The sequence below is a fragment of the Ambystoma mexicanum genome, chromosome 4p (genome assembly GCF_040938575.1).
Source record: "Ambystoma mexicanum isolate Mex_15411 chromosome 4p, UKY_AmexF1_1, whole genome shotgun sequence".
Lineage (NCBI taxonomy): Eukaryota > Metazoa > Chordata > Amphibia > Caudata > Ambystomatidae > Ambystoma > Ambystoma mexicanum.
The window spans coordinates 898,241,365-898,256,497 of record NC_090927.1 but is presented as its reverse complement, the minus strand read 5'-3'; the positions used below and the strand labels follow the sequence as shown (position 1 = coordinate 898,256,497).

The following is a 15,133-nucleotide window of genomic DNA, read 5'->3' as shown; positions in this document are numbered from 1 at the left end:
TGTGTGGTCAAGCAGTGTATTCTCATTTGAAATCAGTTAATTTTATGAACTACTGAAAATGTACATTCCAGTTTTGAGCGTAATTCTTATTTTTGTTTTGTGCAAGGTATGTCTTGTCATGGAATATGCAGAGGGCGGTTCTTTGTACAATGGTGAGTATTACAGTATTACAGCATATAGTAGCAGTTCTTGATCACCTAAAAAGTTTGGGGGCTTCAATAAAACTAAGATTTTAAAATGCATAATGCTAGTGTTGAGGTTTTCTTTGTCTAATTTGATTTTTCATTTAATGTGATTTGTTATGTTCAAGGTCAGGGTTGCCAGGGCCCTAATTCTGATCCATCATGTAACTATATTGCCAGAACCTCTTGGGTAACGGGAAGCTTCTGATAACAAATTGTGCAGAGATGATGTTTATTGGTTGGAGGCAAGATCCTCTGACTCCACAGCAGCAGTGGACACCTAGCTGAAGAAAAGGTCCCCTTCTACTGAACCTAATTGTTTGTGCGTTACAGAGAGTGGCTAATCCGTGCATTATATTACATATGCATAAGCCCTTCCAGTACACTTAGGATGACTATACATGTCAAGGGCAACAAGTAATATTTAAAAGTGGGTGTGTGTTTTACTCTAAAAGAAAATAAATATCTGTATTCGGAGTGAAGTGACATTTTTACGGGTGTTAAATAGAAATTCTGATTCAAATTGGGGGTATTTTATCTCAAGGAAAAATATATTTCGAAGGGATTGTGTCCTCCGACGTATTCCTTATCTATGATATTTGTATCTCCAGCTTGCTGGCCACGGAAATGTTTTTTCCCAGTAGAGGGCGCTGTGCGTCGACAACCGTTGAGTATGTGCTCCTCGACGGCCGCCGTATCGACGCAACGTCATCATGCCTATAAATGGCCACGCGCAGCGTCCGTTGCTCAGTTCCGTTTTTCCGCGCATCGTGTGCCTCGGAATACCGTTGCTCAGTTCGTCAGTCGATATATATTCATATTTCCTTGAGAAAACCGACTCGTACTCGATGGCTTCCTTCTCCGACCCGACGACTCCTCGGTCCGGTTTCAAAAAATGCCGAGACTGTGGGAAGAAAATGTCGTTGACGGATCCTCACAGGATCTGTTTGTGGTGTCTGGGAATCGAACATCAGTGTTCGGAGTGTGAGGAATGCCTATCCATGACGGCGAAAGCCTTGAAGGAGCGTAAAGGGAAGCTCGAGAGAGGTAAGTCAGTTTTAACTTCCTCGAAAGTTTCCGCGGTAGAGTCGAGACATTCGTCTCCTCACCGTTAAAAGCATTCTCGGTCTAGGTCTCGAAGTGGCTCCCACCACCCGTCGAGATCTAGACACTCAAAAAAGAGACGAAGAAGATCCCCTTTGTCGTCGTCTTCTAGTTCCCCTGAAAGAGTAAATTGCCCCACAAAACACAGTTCTCAGGCTGAGTGGGAGGAATTCAGAAAAAAGATGCTAAGCGTCTCCGAGAAAGCGGCCTCGACCCCCTCGAAGTCAGCTGAGAGTGATACCCCGGGTGAAAAGCCCAAAAAATCTAAACGCCGCGAGTCGAAGCACCCGGTGAAAGAGTCGACTCGAAAGCGCCATGAGCCATCGGGAAGTAAAGCATCTTCGACGCCGTCGTCGAAAGCCCCTTCGAAGCATAGATCGGCACCATCGACGCCGTTATCGAAGGGTTCTTCGACGCATCCGTCGATCGAGTCGATCGAGTCGACGTCGACGCCGGCTTCGACGCCGACATCGACGCCGATAAAAGAAAAACCTACGGCTACTCCACAGCCAACGGTTACACCGAGAGCCACCAACCTCTCGAGTTCTTCGAGGCCTCTTCCAGTTTTCTCGACGCCTTTGTCGGCGCCTTCGAGGACTTTTACATCGGCGTCGACGACATCGACCTTTTCAAGGCCACTGATGATGGCTCCCTCTGCCTTAGAGATGGGTTTTATACCATTTCACAGACCAGAGCATCCCCCCTTAACTTCAATTTTTGAAGAAAGGGAAGATTCTGATCAAGAAAGGCCTTTTGGGCTGCAGAGGACCACATTACCTGAACCAGAGACTTTTGCCTCTGAGGAAAGAAGGTTGAAAGACCTTCAGGATGCTTTACAGGAGGCAGGTGGCCTAAACACTTCCCCAGAAGTGGAATTTGTCAAACCAGACCCAGGGGAACATGCTGAAACCCCTTATAGAACCCTAATGTCAAGAATTATAGAGTTCATGGGTTGGTCTAAGCCTTCACCTGTTTTTCAACAGGATGACCTCACAGATATTCTGGATAAAGGTCCACAGGAGGATCCTGTGGTTCCCTTTCATTCTGCTTTACAAAGAAAGATTTTAACTAACTGGGAAACTCCTGAAGTTGTCCTGGGGTTAACAAGAAGTTGTCAGCGAAATATAGGGTATCTGCTGCTGACCCTGAATACCTATCTAAGCACCCTACTCCAGAGAGTCTTGTGGTCCAGGCTGCAACTTCATCAGGCAGTACATCTGCATACCCCCACTGCTCCTCAGGATAGGGATGATAAAAAATATGATGCCATGGCTAAGAAAGTCTTCTCGGCCTGTAGCATGGCTTTAAAATCTATTAATGCGACTTGTACGCTCGCGAGGTTCAGCCACACTCTTTGGGAGTGTGCTTCATCAGCGGCTGACTGCCTCCAGGAAGGAGAAGAAAGGGACGCATTTTTAAATATCAGAGATGGTAAAAATGCAATGTGCGAGTCCCTTCAAACTGGCATTGATTCTGCTGACAGCATCAGCAGGGCCATGGCGGCAAGTACCACAATCCGCAGGCATGCGTGGTTGAGAAAGTCCGGCATTGCTTCTGACGTACAGGCCAGACTTTTAAATATGCCCTTTGACGGCTCTTCCCTGTTTGGTAAAAAGGCGGATGACAGTTTGGAAAAACTACAAACATCTAAAGCAGCAGCCAAGTCACTAGGAGCTGCAATCCGCCAAACTAATTTTCGTCCCTCAGGATCCTCTTGGAGAGAAAGGTCCTTTCGCTATTATTCCTCATATGGAAGAGGCAGAGGGCGGCCGGCTCAAAGAGGCCAAGGAAAATTTACCCGTGGTGGACGGGGTAAAGGAAAGAAAGCTACATCAGCAGGAGCAGGAGCTGCTTTACCTTCGGCAACTGCATCAGCCGCTCCCAGACCACTCTGAGGTCTCCCATCACAAGACACCTGTAGGGGGCAGGTTAACTCACCATCTGACGGAATGGCAGGCTATTACGTCAGATGCTTGGGCATTGGAGACAGTTGCCCAAGGTTACTGTCTGCCCTTTCTACGCATCCCTCAGAGCCATCCACCGGGGAACAGCTCTCTGAAAGTGCCGGATCCGCTCCTCTTGCAGGAAATTGTAAACCTGCTAGAGAAAGGTGCCATAGAACCGGTACCTGTAGCGGACAGGAACAAGGGCTGGTACTCCCCCTACTTTCTCATACCAAAGAAAGACGGAGGACTGAGACCCATCCTGGACTTACGAGAATTGAACAAGTTCCTCAGGAAGGACAAGTTCAAGATGGTAACTCTCTCTCAGATCCTTCAGGCCCTCCAGCTTCAGGACTGGTTGGTATCTCTGGACCTTCAGGATGCTTATTTCCATGTGCCAATCCATCCCAAGCCCAGGAAGTACCTGAGGTTCGCAATTGGCAACTCTCATTATCAATTTAGGGTTCTGCCATTTGGGCTGACCTCCGCCCGAGGGTCTTCACCAAGCTAATGTCGGTTGTGGCTGCAAGTCTAAGGAGGGAAGGGATTCACGTATACCGCTACCTGGATGACTGGTTGATCAGAGCAGTTTCTTCGGAACAAGCTCGGATCCAACTAGATTATGTCTGCCACTCCCTTCACAGGCTGGGCTTCTCCCTCAATTTAAAGAAGTCACAGATGATACCATCACAGAGACTCCAGTTCATTGAAGCAGTACTGGACACGTCCCTGGGAAAAGCCTCGCCACCAGAGGTGAGGGCTCAAGATATTCTGCAGATGGTCACCAGGTTTCAAAATGCCCAACGTCTCCCAGCCTACGACTTTTTGAGGTTGCTAGGCCTCATGGCATCCTGCATATCCCTTGTGCCAGAGGCTCGCCTGAGAATGAGATCCCTTCAGTGGGCACTGAGGACTCAGTGGTCACAATTCTCGGGGAGGATGACAGATCTCCTCCGGATTCCAGACAAGGTAGCCCACGACCTTCAATGGCGGGCCTCTCCAGAGAACATCTTGAAAGGAGAACTGTTTTGGCAAGCATGGCCGGAGATAACAGTAGTCACAGACGCCTCACTCACGGGGTGGGGAGCCCATGCCAACGACTTGACCATCAGCGGTCGTTGGTCTCCATCAGAGTCCAGACTACACATCAACCTGTTTGAGCTGAGAGCCATCAGACTGGCACTGAAGGCTTTTCTGCCGTCTGTACGGGGGGGAAAGGTCCTGATAATGACGGACAATACAGTGGCCATGCACTACCTCAACAAAAGAGGAGGCGTAGGGTCACTGCCACTGTGCAGAGAGGCGATGCAGCTCTGGTTTTGGGCAATTCAGGAAGGAATCTCTCTATCGGCAATTCACCTAGCCGGAGAGAAGAACTTGACAGCGGATGCTCTGAGCAGGCAGAACACAGTCTCCCACGAATGGGAGATAGCTCAGGAAGTCCTTCAAGAGATCTTCGCCCTTTGGGGAACCCTTCAAGTGGATCTGTTCGCCACCAGTATCAACAGGAAGTGCGACAGATTTTGCTCAAGGGAATTTCCCCCGAGAGGAGCTCTAGGAGACGCATTCGTAGTGGACTGGGAGTTCCCACTTCTGTACGCGTTTCCTCCGGTCACTGTCATTCCTCAAATGATCAGGAGGTTGAGAAGGTTTCGGAAGACCATGATCCTAATTGCCCCGGATTGGGCCAGGAGACCGTGGTACCCGGACCTTCTGCACATGTCCATCCATCCTCCAATTCGTCTTCCGTACAGAGAGGATCTTCTCTCGCAGAAGGGAGGTCAGGTTCTCCATCCAGCCATCAAGACCCTCAACCTTCACGCTTGGTATCTGAAAGGTTGAGGTACAAGGATTGGGACCTTCCAGATGACGTTATGGAGGTGTTGCTTTCGGCCAGAAGACCAGCAACTAAAACTCTATACCGCTGCTGTTGGAATAAATTTTGCAGCTGGTGCAGAGAAAAGAATATCAAACCCTTTTCATGTGGTACACCTGCGGTGTTATCCTTCTTACTTTATTTGGCAAATTCAGGCCTTCAAGTTGGCACTATTAAGGGCTATCTCGCAGCGCTATCGATCTTTAAGCGCACTGCAGAGGAGCCATCGTATTTCAAAATTCCATTGGTAATACAATACCTGAAAGGTCTAACTAATGTTTACCCTCCAAGACCATTCCAAGTTCCCTTATGGGACTTAAATCTAGTTTTAAACTTCCTAAAGGGTGCTCCTTTTGAACCACTCCACTCTTGTTCATTGAAGTTTCTCACCCTTAAAACTGTTTTATTGGTAGCATTAACATCTGCTAGAAGGGTTAGCGAGATACAAGCCCTATCTTGTAAACCTCCTCATACAACTTTTCACAAGGACAAAGTCGTTCTACAGGTGAACTTCCTCCCAAAGGTAGTTTCTGAATTTCACATTACTCAGAAGATTACTTTACCTTCATTCTATCCTCCTCCCCATCCGGGGAAAGAGGAAGAGAGACTAAGCGAGCCTTGAGTTTTTATATCAGTAGACTTGCTAAAATTAGACAAGCAGACCAACTCTTTGTAGGTTACGCAGGACATAAGTTGGGATTACCAATAACCAAACAAACCATCTCCAGATAGATTATTTTAGCCATTCTGGAATGCTACAAACTGGCAGGGAAAGAGCCCCCTCAAAATCTAAGGGCTCATTCGACCAGGGGTATTGCAGCATCCTCAGCTCTTCAAAGAGGGGTACCAATTAGAGACATATGTGCGGCTGCCACATGGTCGTCCGCACAAACCTTTACCAAATTTTATAGCCTGGATTCCTCCTCTAGTCAAGAGACCAGATTTGGCAAAGCTGTGTTACTCTGTTCATTCTTAAAGGGTAATATGGCATCTCTTACTCCGGCCTCCAATCACATACCACTGCTATGGGAGTCTATCATAGATGAGGAATACGTCGGAGGACACAATCAACTTCGAAGAACAAGTTACTTCTTACCTTGTAACGTTCTTTCGATGGGATGTTCCTCCGACGTATTCCTTATCGGCCCTCCCATCCATCCCCGCAGTAACATTTCCCTTGTGATTGCAGCTTACGCTCCTTCAAGGGTAGTAACCATTCATACAATAACTACTTTACTCTACAAAACGGAACTGAGCAACGGACGCTGCGCGTGGCCATTTATAGGCATAATGACGTCGGCGTCGATAGGGTGGCCGTCGAGGAGCACCTACTCGACGGACGTCGACGCACAGCGCCCTCTACTGGGAAAAAAAAATTCCGAGGCCAGCAAGCTGGAGATACAAATATCATAGATAAGGAATACGTCAGAGGAACATCCCATCGAAAGAACGTTACAAGGTAAGAAGTAACTTGTTCTTTGATTTTAAAATGGATAACGTTTGTTTGCCACACTTTGCAACAACTTATTCACACCTTTAAAGTTGCATTTATGCCGTAAAGATTTTTTTCAGATAAGTTAGTAATAATATTACAGCTTCTTCCTGTGGCACTGCTTTGATGGTATCACTGACCCGAACATTTCCATGGATATGCATGGGCAGAATCAAGGGGCAGGCTCATATGTGTATGCTTACTATTTATTGTTGGTACTATTGGCTTGTTTTTATAGCATAGTGGCCATACACCACTAAACTTTGTGCCTAAAAATAAGTGGTTTTATTTTGAGCAAGGGCGTGTATATATATTTCTGATGCTTGTAAATCTGCTTAGAATCACTTGCTGTGCATATAGTCTGACATCTTGTGGTAATTGCAGAGTATTGTATCTTGTCTTTCGAGGATCGAAGGAGGGACATCGACATGAGCTTGTAACACTATCCCTAACATGACGTGCAGTGTACCCAAAATCCCTCACACGTCGAGGTCCCTCAACTAGTTTTTTTCCGCTCAGCTAGCTGGTCGCCATATGCGGAGCTTGTACATTGCAAAATTATAACTTTTGTCCACAACTGTTGGTCGTTTTAGTCTTCGACCTTTCATCATCGATGACTACTTCTGCATCCTTCACTGAAGACGCCTGTGGATTTCGGCGACTTGTGCTCCGGTCGACTTGTGGCCTCTGCCCAGGCCTATAATGTAGGGAGAGGGGGCCCCGGGGTCTTATTCTTTTTCCTTTCTCCCTTCTGCTCTTGCTGTCGCTCTTTACCTCAGCTATGGAGAGGACTCCCTTTAAGTTTCGCCCGCCCTGCAACGGCAAATACCCGTGGAACGACACCCACCGAAAGTGTAACAAGTGTCTGCCTCGTGATCATAACGAGCGATCCTGCAAGTCTTGCTGACTTTTTCGTCTTCAGATGCTAAAAGATTGGCAGACGAAGCAGTGGGCATCCTACCCGATGCAGGCTGAGTATGGTTCCCCCGTCTGTGCAGGCGCCTCGAGTGACGAGGATTCAAGCGACAGCCATGGCTCCGATGTGGAGGCCATTGAGCCCCCAGCCCCCGCCCCGCTGCGCAACCATCAGGTTCCCAAGTGCCCGTCCCCGGCCCGATAGGCAGGCCACCGGTGCTGCTATGGGGACACAACATGCCGGCGACCGGGGCACACCTGCACCACAAAAGGAAGCGCACAACCCCACGAGCTCCCTCAACGGATTAGTCGAGGAAGCAACAGACCCCAACGGGCCCATCGAAGTTTCGACGACACCCACCGATCCCCATGATCGGCCGCCCTCCCCGCAACCGTCCACAGGGCATGCGTCCAGGCATTCATCCCAGAAGGGCATCTCTACCAAACAATACAAGAGCGCCAACGCACCTTCTAAGAACATGTCCGCCCCGAGGGTTTCGGCGGTGCTGCAAACCTCGACAAAGTCTACAGGCACGTCGACAACACTCTCTGATTTGCCGGAGCTATGCGACAGTCTCGTGGCCATTGTTTCAGCGGCAAATAAACCTAAAGACTCGTCCAAACGTCAAGAGGTGTATTCAGAAGGCCATTGCCCCTCTCTAAGGCTATGACTGATACATCTCGACCTCACAAGGAGTCCTGTCCTCCAGGAGAGCCATTTCCCCCTCAAGACCCCTATAGTTCATGCCTATGGACCAGAGTCAGGTTTGAAGGGTACATGGATAGACTTTTGAAGTTTGACTTCTCTGAGACATGTATTACCCCAAAAAGACCTAGGGAGGAGGATCCCTGCCCAACTCTTTCAAAAGTAAAAAAACTTTCCAGTCAATTTCCCCAGGAGTAAATTTTAGAATTCTCAGAACCTGAAGAAGTCTATGAGGACCCCTATAATCGGGAAGAAAATCCCTTTGAGGAGACACCAGACCAGTGCCCAGACTGGGGTGATGAACAGCCGGTAGAGGAAGCCCCATAGCTTTCCCCCACTACAACTCCAGATCCAGACGCTCTTTGTCTAGACCATCCCTCCTCGCCTCCTCAGAGGCAAGCCTCACCCATTGACGATCAAATGGCCTTCAATGCAGTCCTAAAGAAGGCTGCAGAACATATCCAAATTCGCACAAGAGGCAGTACAGGACACATACTTTGTGGAAGACCTCTTAAAAGAGAACACCCCCCCCACAAGTCAGGTGATCCTGCTGCTTAACTCAATTAAGATGCACCTCGCTCTCTCTTTGTTGGCCCCATCTCTTACAAGAGCTGTCAATCCTCGAGGAGAAAGGCTTTTTCACCCCTCCCCTACTGACCCGCTGTATATTCGGGGCCATGCCACTCCCGACTCCCTGGTAGTCACTACTACAAGGAAGAGAGCCAGAGGCACCTCCAGACAAGGACTGTAAAAAGTTGTTCGCCCTCAGAAATCGCATCACTACGTCAGCGGCATATTCCACTAGAATTGCCAATAACGCAACACTGCTGGCAAGTTATAGTGTCGTACAATGGAACTTACTTCAGAAGGGGCTACAAAAAGTCCCGGAAACGGTATGATCACGCCTGCTGGCGGTTGTCTCGGAAGGGAGACAGGTCAACCAAAATATCCTGAACACCTTGGATGCTGCTTAAACAACGGGGTGGGCTCTGGCACAGGGTAACCGTCTTGAAAGGCACGACTGGCTCAAAAAGTCTGGCTTTAAGCCTGAGACACAGGTCTCCCTTATAAACAAACCAGTGGTGGAGACTAGTTTGTTTGGGAAAGCAGTAGACAATGCCTTAGAAACAGCAAAGAGGGAGCATGAGACTCTGAAGCCTCAATGAAGTTACAGCAAGACCTCATCAACAGCGAGGGGGTAGCTCTCGCCGTTCCTTTCAGGGGCAATCCTGCTCACATTACCCCCACAACCAATATGGGACGGAGTGCACCATGGTCCTACAGACAGGGCACAATTGCCACAGGCCAATACCAACCAAGAGGTCAGCGAAGAGGCAAAGGCAGGGGTAGGAACTCCACCCCTAAAGGCTCCCCAGCCTCCGCTCAAAAATCTTTCCTTCACGCATTTCACTTCAGATCAGTGAGTGCTCAAGACCGTTGCCCACCGTTATTGTATCGAGTTCCACCGGCCACCTCGATACCGTCGACCAACATCCAGACGGCTTGCCAGAACACCTTTAAATTCTGCTACAAGAGGTGGAGATCCTTCAAGAAAAGTGCGCAATAGAAGTCATCCCCTTTCTACAGGTAAACAAGGGTATTTATTCAGTTTACTTCCTTGTACTCAAAAAGGATCTCACCATGCGCCTTGTTAGACTTGCGAACAAGTTTGTCAAGCCACCAAAGTTCAGAATGACAACATTGCAGGAAGTAATCCCATTGCTAACACAGGGGGATTGCATGGCAACATTGGACATGAAAGATGTATACTTACATATTTCAATGTTGCCAGCGCACAGAAAGTACCTAAGGTTCATGATAGAGGACAAGCACTATCAGTTCAAGGTCCTTCCCTTCGGCATTGCCTCAGCCCGAAGGGTGTTTACAACGGTACTGCCGGCATTAGCGGCTCACCTGCGCAGACCGTCCATTCCAGTCTATCCTTTCCTCGATGACTGGCTAAATCAGGGGATTCGTATGCAACATGCCTATCGAATACCCAGAAGACGGTAGATCTCCTCTTCATTCTGGGATTCTCGATCAACAAGAAGTCGTCCAGCTTAGACCCCAGCCAAGTAAAGCAATTTCTGGGGGCTCTAATTCAAACCAAAGACAGGCTCTTCTTCCCCTCCAACGAGAGGGTACAAAACATGCTGTTCCATATTCCTCACTATATAGCCCATCGCAAAGTGACTGTACGCAAAGCCATGTGACTGCTAGGGATGATGGCTTCCTGCATTTATCTAGTCCCACACGCACGGTTGTGCATGTACCCCATGCAAGAGGGGCTCTCAAGCCAATGGTGTCAGGCCAGTGGACGATGGGACGATCTAGTGGTTGTCTCGGCAGCCCTCATTCTCTCTCTGCTGTGGTGGTCAAGGGAAAACCTCTTGCAGGGAAGACCTTCACCACCCCTGCAGTAGAAGCCATTCTCCCCACGGACGTAATTCTGACTGGGTGGGGGAGCTCCCCTCCTCCAGACGGCACACATCGGTTGGTCCCCAGCGGTAACATCCAACCACATAAGTCTGCTGGAATTGATAGCAATATTCAAAGCCCTGAAGGCCCTCCAAACAGGTATCAAGGGAAGGACAGTACTAGTCCTCACGGACAGCACCACGACCATGTATTACCTGAACAAGCAAGGGGGCACTCACTCTCCAGGGCTATCCAAACTGTCTCAGAACATATGGAAATGGGCTCTCAAACACAAGATGTTCCTCCTGTCACAACACGTTCCAGGGGAACTCAATTTCTGGCAGACCTGCTCAGCAGAGACTTCCCACTACCCGTAGAGTAAGAGTGGCGATTGCACAACGACATTGGTCTCAATGTCTTCGCAGAATGGGGCCTCCCAGAGATCGACTTGTTCGCAACTCTGGAGAACGCACAATGTCCAGATTACACCTCCAGGTACCCGCAGAACCGCTCCAAGGGCAACAGTCTCTGGATAACATGGTCAGGGAAATTTGTTTACGCTACCACACCCCCCCTATCCCCCGTCAGACCCCCCTCAACCCCCCGCAACTCCCCTACTAAACAAAATGGTGTACAAGATGCACCAGGAACCAGTCACGATGATTCTGATGGCCCCTATGTGGGCCCACCAATCCTGGTTCTCATCTGATGGCAATGCCGGTCTCCCCTATGAGGAAGCTACCCTGCATGTACAACATGCTAGCACAAGACCGGGGGTGGGGGGGGCGAACACTCCATCCATGCCCGCAAACTCTCAATTTAGCCGCCTGGCTCCTGAGGTAATAGAGTTCGGACACCTCCAACTTCTTCAAAGATACATGGACATACTTAAGGCAGCAAGAAAGCCTAACACCAGACATTGCTACTCCAACAAATGGAAGCGATTTGTCATCTGGTGCCATTCCAAGAGCATCAATCTCATAGACTGCTTACGAACACATATTGTCCTGTACCGGACTCACCTGCTAGACTAGGGTCTGTTTTTTAATTCTCTGAAGGTCCACTTAGCTGCACTTTCAGCTTAAACTACGTGCCAGAAAAAGTTTTTGTGGTGGAACATCCCAGTAATCAAGGCTTTTATGGACAGGGTTAAAAGACTTCATCCCCCGATTTCCAACCCAGCTCCCGGATGGGACCTGAATCTGGTTCGAACAAGACTAATGGGACCCTCCCTTTGAACCTTTGCATAAAGCTAGCCTTAAAGCACTCAACTACAAGACCGCCTTCCTGGTGGCAGTCACATCAATAAGAAGAGTTAGTGAACTACAGGCCCATTTGTCACAATTCACAAAGATAAGGTGGTTCTGTGCACTCGCCCACGGTTTGCACCTAAATTCATTTCAAAGTTCCATGTAAACCAATCAAGAGAACTTCCCACCTTCTTCCAGAACCCAATAACGTTGCAGAAAGAAGCCTCCACACACTTGATGTGAGGAGAGCAGTCATATAGTATCTGTAAAAAAACTAAACCACTAACCACTGTCAGCTGGTAGAGGAGTGGACCCTGTCTCTAAATCAGCCATCCCAAAGTGGATTGTAAACTGCATCACACTGTGCAACACTCTTAGTAAGAGAGCTGTGCCCTTCAAGCCTAGAGCACGCTCTACTCTGGGCACTTGGGCTTCCATAGCATTCATTGCAAATGTTCCTCTTTGGTCCAGTTGTAAAGCAGCAACCTGGAGTTCTGTACACACCTTTACAAAAGACTACTGCCTGGATACTCACTCTTGGTCTGATTCTCAGGTGGGGCAAGCGGTACTAGGACATCTTTACTACTGTTCCTTCACACATCCCACCACCATCTCTGGGTACTGCTCGCTAGTCGATGCACAGCATGTGAATCTAAGCAGATACAATCAGCAGAAATGCTATTCCGCTAAGTAATGCATGTCATATATATTTTTGTGGCTCATTGATGTTTAGTAAGGATGGTTGAGTGTGTAATGTAGGGTGTAGCATGTAATCTAGGGATGTTTGGTGGAATATGGGTGTTGGTGAGAAGAAATGTTATGTTCTAAAAGGAGGCAGTTGGAGTTCTGGTCTGCGGTAACTGGAGTATGGGGCTGCTATCCATGATACTGAAACAATAAAGGAACCTGTACTCACCACATCTTGCATGCCCACTTCATAATATAGGGTGGCGATAGGAGATAGCCATGAGTCATAGGAAATATAAAAGTTCTATTGCTAATAACTTTTGACTTGCAGGACAGATATGGCTGATATGTTCCAAACAAAATGTTGGACATTTTGGAAAAGATTTGTTTAAAAAAAGAAAATGCTATTAAGAAAGCCAAAACATGCTGTTTTCGGCCTACTGCTGTTCATTTTCCCCATAGAAAAAAATTTGGTAAAGCCGAAGCGCAAAAACTGCTGGCCGGATTTAGACCAAATGAGAGACAACTTGGGCAGCAAGTGTTGACTTAATTTCTGGGATAGGTATGTGGTAAATCCACCCAGGAGTTTTTAAAATATTCAGGGTACGGAATGCCACCTTCTCTCCAAAAAATAGCTTCATCTCCCATTGTGCTTTGCTGCAGAAGCTTTTCAGACATGATATGCCACTTTTTTTTTTTTTTTGCTCGATGCGATCAATGGGTTAATGGGAAAACAAAAAGTGCTCAAAAAGCTATTTGGAGGACGAAAAAGGATGACATTGCATTGGGCTAGAGATGGGGAGGGGAAAGAGGATACCATGTGAAATTGGATAGTTGGGGGTGGTCTGGGGATCCAGTTACAGTTCAAACGTTTTCAGATTTTCGGGGGAATACTGGAGAAAATCTCGTGAGATTACAGCGGCTACAACGGAAGCAGCGATCTGAAACGGAAATGCCTCACACAAACCAAAAATGGGAGAGAACCAGGGAGGGGAAAGAGCATCTCCAGGATAGAGGTGGGATACCATGTAAAGAGGAGGGGGGGCACATGGTGAGTGCCTGTGACGGCAGGAAAGAGTTATTGATTTTCTACCATTTTCACATTATTGGGGGGAATACCACAGGCATGGGTAGTTCATTGCTGCTGTATGTATAGTTCATTGCCATTATCTGGGAAATATTGGGGAGCACCGTGGAAATCGGAAGAGAGTGGGGGAAAAGTGACACCTACAGTGATCACATCTACTAGGCAGAGTGTAATGGGTCTCTGTGCCACTGCCTGTGGCCAAAGGCCATGGCTAGTGAGCCCCAAAAAAACCTATTGGTGCAACTTGTACAGTGGCCACCCTTGAAATGTTGTGAACAAACCTTGGTAAGGAGAGAGTTAAGTTAATCAGATTTAATGCAGCAATACCCTTGAAATTCAGCACTCATTTGAAGTCAGTCCACTTTCATTTTGCACCTGCTGTTGTGCAGTCTATGATCACAATAATATCACTGACATTGCTGGTGACCTCACTAATTACATCATACATGAAATCACTGATGGTGTCACTAATTACATCATAAATGATATCAATAATTGCATCGGATATGACAATGTTTATATAAGTTAGAATATTTTGTTGCCCACTTTTGATAAATATTTTTATTTAGTACACTTAACATGACGTATAACAAGACAGTCATACACTAGTAGCGTAAAATTACGTGTGGAGCATTAATTTGGAATACTTATCAGCGTATTCATTTTTAAATACAAATATGTAACGTTATACAAATGGTTTGTTTCATATATTGGTAACTAATTACCGTACTTCATTGCAGGGAAAGTACATCATTCAGCTAAATCTGTTTCAGGTATTTCAAAGATAATATAAGTTGATGTAATAGGAAAAAAGTGTTATACAAATAGTCAATGTTCAAACTTACAAATCGCCTTACAGTAATAACATTAAAAGGACAATTTCTTTTTTCTAGATGACGTTCTAGTAAAAATCTCATATAAGAGAAAGTATGTCCCCATTGTGACAGTATAGAATCTAGGCATCCGAGGTTAAGTTAATATACCCAAAAAGTCAGTTACTTATACTACATAATTAAATATAGAGAACATCAGACCGGAAATCCTCGGTAAAAGAAAAAACAGTTTCACTTTCACTTCAAACTGTCTTTCGAAGGGATTGTGTCCTCTGACGTATTCCTTATCTTTGATAATACGTTTCCAGCTTGATGGCCTCGGAAATTTTTTCTGTAGATGGCGCTGCGCGTGGACGTCCGCCGAGTCGATGTCCCTCGAAGGCCACCGTATCGGCGCCGACGTCACCATGCCCATAAATAGCCACGCTCTGCGTCCGTTGCTCAGTTCCGTTTTTCCGCGCTTTGTGGGGCCTCGGAACGTCGTTGCTCAGTTCAGTCAGGATAACCCTATATCTACTCGAATAAATACCTACTCGTTCTTGATGGCATCTTCATCGGAACCGACGACGCCGCAATCCGGCTTCAAGAAATGTCGAGACTGCGGTTAAAAAAATGTCGATAACGGATCCACACAGGATCT

The 15,133-nt window shown here is 47.2% G+C and overlaps 1 protein-coding gene across 14 annotated transcripts in view; it reads left to right on the top strand.

Annotated features, from left to right (window-relative positions):
- Positions 1-15,133, top strand: part of MAP3K7 (mitogen-activated protein kinase kinase kinase 7) — a 1,005,666-nt gene that overhangs the window by 227,877 nt on the left and 762,656 nt on the right. For all 14 annotated transcript variants that reach the window (XM_069606471.1, XM_069606465.1, XM_069606460.1 and 11 more), the window contains exon 4: positions 107-152. In XM_069606471.1, the coding sequence (XP_069462572.1) occupies positions 107-152 (46 nt within the window). The remainder of the gene's footprint in view (positions 1-106; positions 153-15,133) is intronic.